This window comes from Pteropus vampyrus, unplaced genomic scaffold (assembly GCF_000151845.1).
Source record: "Pteropus vampyrus isolate Shadow unplaced genomic scaffold, Pvam_2.0 Scaffold134, whole genome shotgun sequence".
Lineage (NCBI taxonomy): Eukaryota > Metazoa > Chordata > Mammalia > Chiroptera > Pteropodidae > Pteropus > Pteropus vampyrus.
In genome coordinates this window covers 101,305-110,245 of record NW_011888915.1, presented here as the reverse complement: position 1 = coordinate 110,245, position 8,941 = coordinate 101,305, and the positions used below count along the sequence as shown (strand labels likewise).

General features: G+C 41.2%; 3 protein-coding genes across 3 annotated transcripts in view; all 3 read right to left on the bottom strand.

The window, feature by feature from the left end:
* LOC105297013 (protocadherin beta-2) overlaps positions 1–8,941 on the bottom strand; it is an 87,838-nt gene that overhangs the window by 2,751 nt on the left and 76,146 nt on the right. The gene's annotated exons all lie outside the window — the stretch shown is intronic.
* Positions 2,272–6,485, bottom strand: LOC105297016 (protocadherin beta-15-like). Its single transcript, XM_011367408.2, has one exon. It carries the CDS (start codon positions 6,332–6,334, stop codon positions 4,037–4,039), a length of 2,298 nt encoding a protein of 765 aa, XP_011365710.1. The 5' UTR covers positions 6,335–6,485; the 3' UTR covers positions 2,272–4,036.
* The window catches only part of LOC105297069 (cadherin-23-like), a 16,622-nt gene continuing 15,305 nt past the window's right edge, over positions 7,625–8,941 (bottom strand). The window contains exon 4 of the mRNA XM_023534909.1: positions 7,625–7,639. Within this exon, the coding sequence (XP_023390677.1) occupies positions 7,625–7,639 (15 nt within the window). The remainder of the gene's footprint in view (positions 7,640–8,941) is intronic.

Genomic DNA, 8,941 nt, shown 5'->3' with positions numbered 1-8,941 from the left:
CCCAAGTCGGTGACTATAATGGTGACATTATACTCGGCTTTGGTCTCTCTGTCCAGTGCCCCGTTTGTTACTAGGGTGTAGAAATTCTCTGCAGACTGTTTCAGGAGGAAAGGAAGGTCGTCTTGGATGAAGCATGCCATCCTTCCGTTGTCCCCTGAGTCTCGGTCTCGAATTCTAAACAGGGCCACTTCTGTATCAGGGGAATTTTCAGGAATGGGGCTGGTAAGTGATGAAATAGTTAGTTCTGGGGAGTTATCGTTAACATCCACCACCTCGATGGAGACAGAGCATTTTCCAGAAAGTCCCCCACCATCAGAGGCGTCTATATCCAGCTCATATGAGGATATTGTCTCAAAATCTAGTTTTTTAATCAATCGAACTTCTCCTGAAAGGCTATTTAGCTCAAAAGTTGTGCTTATCTCTTGAGAACTATAAAAAAGGGAATATGATATCTCTCCATTTGTCCCAGTGTCTAAATCTCTAGCAGAGACCTTGACAACTAGGGCACCTACGGGGCTGTTCTCTGGGACCTGCACCTGGTAGAGCATCTGTGCAAACTCAGGAGCGTTGTCATTGACGTCCAAGACCAAGATACGGACCTGGGTTGTGCCAGACCGGGGTGGAGAGCCGCCATCCAGCGCCGTGAGGGTTAATCTGAACTCAGCCTCTTCCTCCCGATCCAGCTCTTTGTCCAGCACTAGTTCTGGATATTTCCTGCCATCCCCCCGGTTACGCGTGGAAACATGAAAATGAGAGTTGGGACTGATGTTGTAGTTTTGGATATTGTTTTTGCCCACATCCAAGTCCTGGGCTTTTTTCAAAGGAAAAACGGTCCCAGGAGAGCTATTCTCTAGGATTTTCAGCGTCATTTCTCTTTCAGGAAACTCAGGAGAATGATCGTTTATGTCTCTCACTAGTAGCTCAGCTCGAAATACTCCCAAAGGTTTTTTCAGTAACACTTGGAAATGCATTACACATAGATCAGTGGGGCCGCACATCTCCTCCCGGTCCAGTTTCTCATTTAATATCAAGTCCCCAGTCTGCAGATCAAGCTGCAATCGGGGTTCATTATCCTCAGTGACCACCCGGGCTCCCCGCGCAGCTAGCTCCCCCGCTCCCAGCCCTAGGTCCTTGGCCAGGTTGGCCACAAAGGAGCCGCTCTCAGTTTCCTCCATCACGGAATAACGACGGGATTCCCAGCCTGCCAAAGCCATTCTCATCAAAAGAAAGAGAATCAGGACTTGCCTTTGTTTAGGAAAGCGCTCCTCTCCGGCTTCCATCTTTATTCCCCAGACGCCTTTCCAGGAACAGGGCCCACCCAGCTCTACCTTAGGAAGCGATGAGACTGAGACAGTAATGGATCTCTCAGTTGGTGACCTGTCCAGAAATGTCGGTGAGTAGCATTCTCTGGAGCCTCACTGGTCCTCAGCTCGATTTACAGGCTTTTTTCTCTTCCGCTAGAGATCTGAGGTTGAGGTCCTAGTATTTCCAGGGCTTTTTATTTTGGACGCCTTAGCCTACAGCGCCACCATGCGTTTTCCATTTAATACTACTTCGAAAAGAATCGCCACCTTGTATTCTCTCTATACTCCTGTAAAAATCTAGTAATCCTAATAATTTATCTATCGAATTATCCCAATAATCTACTGGGAGCTTGAAAGTGGTTTGAGGGAGATGATGTGATTACAAAATCTTGCAACTATAATTATTCATCCCTTAATTCAAAGAAATATTACTGATATCTATGTACTAGGTTCTGAAATACATCAGTAAACAGACCAGACATGGTTTTTACCTTCTAGAGAACCTGTAGTATGTATGGGGTGCTCTGAGGAGAACAGAAAAGTGGAAGAAGATTTAATAGTGATCAGTCATCTTGTAAAAAATAACAATATATACCTATGTAATTTCTTTAAATTCTCTCAGCAAAAAGCATGAATTCCTCCAGATTTTCTTCCAAATTCTAGGCAGCCTATGTGCCAGAGTTGTGGTTCTCATTGGTAGAATCACATAAAGGAAAAAGCTACCAGTTAATTCCAGTTTATATGCCCTTTCTACATAAGGTCAGAGAGCTATGATTTTTTGAAACTCAAACTATGGGGAAATGCATAAAATCACTTCCTATAGCTCTTACCCTGCTTTGTCTCCTTAGCATTGATCACCATCTGATATAGCATATATGTACATGTTTATTTTCTGTCATTCTTGAGTTCCAGAGTTTTGTTTTGTTCAATTCTGTATCCCTCAACATCTAGTCCCTGACACATGGTAGATGCTCAACAAATATTTATTGAATAGGTCAATGAATACATCACAATTCACTTTTAAAATTTGACTGACGGATTCTCTTCCTAATGTAAAAGCTCCATTTTTTTGCTAGGATTCTGGTTCATTATATGAGCTGGATGAACAAGACAGCATGTTCCCAAGCAGCTATTTTCCATGCTCTTTTGAATAGTAATTTGAAATAATTTGGAATGATTTAAAATGGTTTTAATTAAATAGCAAAATACTCTTGCTACCCCCCCAACAAATGAATATATTATAAAAAAAGAAAGAACATAACAACCAGGTAATAATGATTTTACAAATAAGGTATACATCTCTTTAAAACACTTTTTACATTGTTGGTGTTATTTCACACAAATGCTATTATGACACTGATGATATTTATAACTTATATAGTAGAATATTCTAAGTTTCTACTAAGTACTCCACAAACTGTACAATTTGGAAATAATCTATCAATTCTAAAAATTATATAGTCTAACAAAAGCTTGTGCTTGTCTCTTATAGACTACTAATATTCCACAACCTTTAGACCCAAATATTGTTAAATTAAAACAAAAACCACAATTTATAAATTAATATGAAAACCACAAAAAATAAGTTTCAATCCATACAAAAATATCTAAACATGCTTTTAACAAGTGAAAACAAAAACCTACTTAGCTTCTTAATTAGAGGAAAGTTTATTAAAAGAGCACTTGTTTCCAAAAACCCAAGGAGCAAAGCAGACTTGGGTGGGACTGGAAAATGTACAACAAGGTTACTCTTTAGGCATCTCCTTCCTTCTTGCCTCTAAGTGTATTGGCTTTCTCTGCTTCTTTTCATGGCTTTAGCCAACATGATATTTCTTGTTAAGTTCCTAACAGATGGACTATTTCATATCTGGTTTCTAAAGCTACTAAAAAAAAAAAAACCCAGAGAGAATCAGATTGGTACAATTGGATCAGTAATGTCTACCACTTTGTTTGATTGTCTGAAATCAAAGAGGAAGATGAATCATTAAAATAAACATGGCTATAACAGTAGATGTCTACTGAAAAGAAAAATTTCCAGAAAGAGATGGGGTAAGATCTATAATTTTAAATATCTAGAAAAAAATCTACCGATTTTTAAATAATACTCATGTATATTATGTACTCAAGTTTGATATAAAGAGATAAAATGTCTTTAAGTGTGGGGGAAATTGTAAGTTTTTTCCACTTAATACTACTGTGAAACAAAAACATGCAATATTTGCAGATGTTTCTCCCTTTAAAAAATTAAGCCAGGTATGCATAATATCATAGTAAACTGAAGACATACTAGTGACTTGTTATATTTATATCATGCCTATCTCCTAAGTAACCACAACATCAAACATTTAGAAAATATTTCTGGACAACATTCAAACAGAGAATGGGGCTAGGGTCATTTACAGATCAGTAGTAGTTGATAATGAAAAGTTGATAAATTGAACAAATATTCATGACTTTTCAGTAATGAAGTAATGTTACAAGTTTGTTGTCTAAATCGAAATACTTAAAATTTCTAATCTTCTTAACTTGGAAAATGAAATAAAATATCCAAGAAGTTCTATATGGACCAAAAAAGGTAATGGAGATGTAGTATATTTAGAAAGAACTAACCTTCATCTTGAATGCTCTGAAAACTTAGCAAATTCCTAATTGAATCCAAAACTGTTTAAGAAGTTAGAGTTTTCCTCCACATCATTGACAAACCGACTTGTGATGATTGGAGGCAACAGACTTCAGAACTTGAACTCTCTGGTGTTCCCTGAGCCTCCTGTCAGACACACTTCATACAGGTAATTCTGGGACAGGGTTCCAGTGCCGCTGACATCCACTAGGTGGCCCGGAAAGTGGCCCTCGGGCACTGAGCTGCCACTCATCCAGGCGGCCCTGCCCCTCCTGCACAACTTCACCGCGACGAACGCCAGCACGGAGAACAGGAAGAGCGACGACACCGACGCCAACGCGATGACCAGGTAGACCGTGAGCGGGTCGGCCTGGGCCGCGTCGGCAGCCGCTTCCGGGAGCGGCAGGTAGGGCTGCGAGAAGCCGTCCACCAGCAGCACGTGCAGCGTGACGCTGGCCGACAGCGGCGGCTCGCCATTGTCCTTGACCAGCACCAGCAGCCTGTGCTTGGCCGCGTCGCGCTCGCTCAGCAGCCGCGCCGTGCGCACCTCGCCGTTGTGCGCCCACACGCTGAACAGCCCGGGCTCCGTGGCCTTGAGCAGCTGGTACGACAGCCAGGCGTTCTGGCCCGAGTCGCCGTCCACCGCCACCACCTTGCTCACCAGGTAGCCCGGCTCGGCCGCCCTGGGCACCAGCTCGGTGCAGGGCGCAGAGCCGTTCTGCAGCGGGTACAGCACGAAGGGCGAGTTGTCGTTGGCGTCCAGCACCAGCACGCGCACCAGCGCCTGGCTGCTCAGCGCCGGGGAGCCGCGGTCCACGGCGCCCACGCCGAACTCCAAGACCCGCAGGGCCTCGTAATCCAGCGCCCTCAGGGCGAACAGCTGCCCGTTGTCCGCGTTGATGGACACCAGGGAGGCCAGGGGCAGCTGCGGGTCCTGGGGCGGCAGCAGCGAGTAGGTGACCTGGGCGTTGGCGCCCGCGTCTCTGTCTGTGGCGCTGACGCTGCCGATGTGCAGGGCGGGGCTGTTGTTCTCGCGGACGAACAGCGTGTAGGAGGTTTGGGTGAAGGCCGGGGCGTTGTCGTTGACGTCGGAGACCATCAGCGTTATGTTGTGCTGGGTTTTCAGCCTGGGAGATCCCATGTCGGTGACGGTAATGGTGATGTTGTACTCTGCCCGACTCTCCCTATCCAATGGTCCTTCTGTTACCACCTTGTAGAAATTCTCCACGCAAGGTTTCAGCGTGAAAGGAACATCTTCCTGGATGGAACAAATCATTCTTCCATTTTCCCCAGAGTCTCGATCTTGAACGCTGAAAAGAGCTATTGTAGTTTCCGGGAAATTTTCTGGGATAGAGCTTACAAATGAAGCCACCGTTAATTCTGGGGCGTTGTCGTTTATATCCACCACCTGTATTATGACAGTGCATTTTCCAGAAAGACCTGCCCCATCAGACGCCTTAATATCCACCTCATATGACACAATTTTTTCAAAATCGAGTGTCCTAATTATTTTAATTTCTCCCGTTAGTTCATTAAGTGCAAATGTCCTAGTAATTTCTTCATCGCCAGAAAAAAATGAGTAGACTATTTCGCCATTTATTCCCATGTCTAAATCTCTAGCGGAAACAGTGACAACAAGGGACCCCAGAGGACTGTTTTCCAGGATCTGCACATGGTAGTGTGGCTGCACAAATTCAGGGGTGTTGTCATTGATGTCCAAGACATCAATGAGGACCAGCGCGGTGCCACTTTTGGGAGGCACTCCCCCATCTACCGCCATGAGAGTTAACTTGAGCTCAGGCTGCTCCTCACGATCTAGGGCTTTGTCCAGAACCAGCTCTGGGTATTTTCTGCCCTCACTGCCATTTCGGGTAAGAACGTGGAAATGGGAGTTGGGGTAGATGGTGTACTTTTGAATGTTATTGATGCCTACATCTAAATCTTGTGCATTTTTGAGGGGAAACTGAGTCCCTGGAAGAGTATTTTCCATTATTTTCAAAGTCATTTCTGCTTCTGGAAACACAGGTGAATTGTCATTTATGTCACTAACCAAAAGCTTAAACCTATATACCTCCAAAGGTTCTTCCAGTAACACCTGGAATTGCAGCATGCAAGGCTCCGTGGGACCACACAGTTCTTCCCGATCCAATTTCTCATTTACTTGTAAATCTCCAGTCTGAAGGTTCAGCTGAAAGTGTTTTTTGTTGTTGTTAAAAATGACCCGAGCCCTCCGCCAAGACAGCATTCCTACCTCTAGCCCTATGTCCTTTGCTAGATTGGCCACAAAAGATCCAGTGGCCGTTTCTTCTACGACACTATAACCTTCATGCTCCGCCCAAGTCTGAGCCAGGAAAACAAAGAGAAGCAGGACTTGCCTTAGTATAGGAAAGCGCTGCTCTTCAGCCTCCATTTCTCCAACGCCAGAAGTCTTTAGGGTCGGGGTTCCTGTTGGGTCTGTAGGCAGTCTGTCCTGGCAGTCTGTCCTTGCTGTAAGGTAATTCCGTTAAGAATCCTCTTCTCTTAGATAGATCTGTATATGACTGCCCCCATCTGCAGGTCTGGTTTTCTCAGCCTTAGCTTACAGCGCCACCATGTGTTTACTTAAGCTCAATTTGCTGGAAATGCTATAAAACGTGTTCCACTTAGATTTATGCACACATACACAAATAACCACCACAGATTGCATATAGAATGGTTTATAAATAAAATGGTAACTTCTATTTTCATGTGAAATTATAAATGTAGAAATGGTGCCAGACACTTTAGGAAATGATGCAAGAACAAAGCTAACTATATTTATTTGTTTATTCAACAAAATCATTGATTTTATATTATATTTCATACTGTACTAAGTGCTGGAAATGCTAATACCTTCTTTGACATGGAGTTTACAATATAATGTCGACCATAATGTACAGTCGGTACTCTGGAGGAAACTGAGTAGAAAAAGATGCATAGCTATCAGTCTATTTCTAAAGAAAAAAGTATACACCATTAAACTCCCAACTCATTGCCAGAAGAGTAGATGAAGAAATTCATGTACATGTTTCAGAAGTATAAAATTAATAGACTAGCTAGAGCTGGTTTATTATGCAAACCCAATAGACAGCTTAAGGCCTTGTGGATAATTTATCTGTAAATGTTGTCTAGAGAGGACATCCCTATAGCTTTGTACGTATGTTGTATTGACTGGTACACTATCTAAAATGATTTGTAAAGAGCATCCACATCTATTACTAAAACTAAGATACATACATGTTGAAGCTAAGATTCAGAGAAAGTCAAGATCACAAAGATAAGGTTATGGTAAAAACTAAAGTGCAGAAGAAAATAAGCTAGATTCATCTGAAACAGTAGGTTAAACTTATTCCCAAGTACAAAAGATCACAACTGCTTTTTAGCAAGCAACTCACGTATCTCTTATGGATAGCTTAAGATCCTGGCAACCTAACATGGAACTGCAATTCTTTTACCCCTAAGAATGGTAAAAATATCTTGGAGTCAGGGACCTTGGGTCTCCCCAACTGCACCATACTTTAGCCAATATTTTAATAATATTGTTTTAATAATAGTATCATGTATTCTGGCACTCCAGTTACCTGGCTACCTAGGAAAACTTAGTGTCACCCAAGTGTAATCATTGTATTGAATATTGGTTTAATTTCATTAAGACACAAATCACTCAAATTGACTTTGTATTTTAGAATGTTTTCCTCTACATAGGGAAAAAAAAATTTAAGTAAACCCTCAAAATATGAGAACATGCTTGTTACAGTTAAAATCTGATAATTTTCCTTATAGAAAAATTTCAGTCATGGATCCAAACTCTTTATTATGGAATTAAATGTGCAAAAATATGCTCTAAATGTTCATGCATTTTTTAATATTAGTGGATAGAAGCTGGTATCTATGTCAGTGAGCAAATTGATCAAAATTAGCTTTTCATTCCCATCTGTCATCTGTCAGTAAACCTTATTTTTCTCTTCTAGAGAAAAATTTAAGCCTGTAGACTTGGCGGGAAGCTTGAAAACTTTTTCATGAGCCTCCCTAGTAGCAGCATGTATCAATCAAATATTTATTTTCTTAATGAAATCAGGAATCAACCCCTATAACCAAATCGGATTATTTGTAGATGTTAAAGATTTTACATTAAATGATAAAATAATTCTGTTCACATTAAACTCAGTAAATAATTTTTAAAAGAAATAGGTGCTAAGGAGGGTATGATGATCCTGAGAAAAGATATAGACACCCAAACAATAACAACTTCAATGCTACTTTTTAAAACTGATCCAGGGGCACATGAAATAATGGAGGGAAACGTGTTAACGAGTCATTACATAAAAATCTTTGTAGCATTTTTCTGTTAAAAGACCTCATAAATTATGTACAGAATTGTTTTACAACAGAATTCTCCAGTATAGATTATCTCTAAGCTTGTACATTTTTATTTAATTCATTAATACTAGAAGCATGCAATAAAAGAAGGGTTTGATGGTATGTAGTCTAATTGAGTACCCAAGACTGCATTTATCTTTCCTATCTCTTTTGGTTTTGAGAAAGGCCCCAGCCTCCCCAAGATGAGTTAAAGAAAAAGTTTTATTATTAAGAAACTGAAGTCTTACTGTAGAATTAAGGACAATTAGACATTGGAGACTTTATAGACACTAAACCAGGAACAGATAGGTCTAGAACCAAGTAGCTGCCTTAGTCTCTATTGTTTCTTAGGCTTCTACCTCCTCCACTCCCTTATTCCTTCTCACCTTTATTCTTTCCTTCCTTTCCTTACTCCTTTCTTACCTTCCTCTCTAGATGCCTTTCTATGTTGCCAAACTACACAAGAATGAACGAAGCTACTTAAGCTCATGCTTAACATTTATTTACTAGTTACAAGCAATCAAGGAAAGAAGTAGATGAACTGAACCTTAACTGCCAATTTTTGGGTTTAGAGAATGTGACTATTCCTGCTTTAATCAGGAGTCTATTACTGGGCCAGTCAAAAATTGTCAAGAGAGGT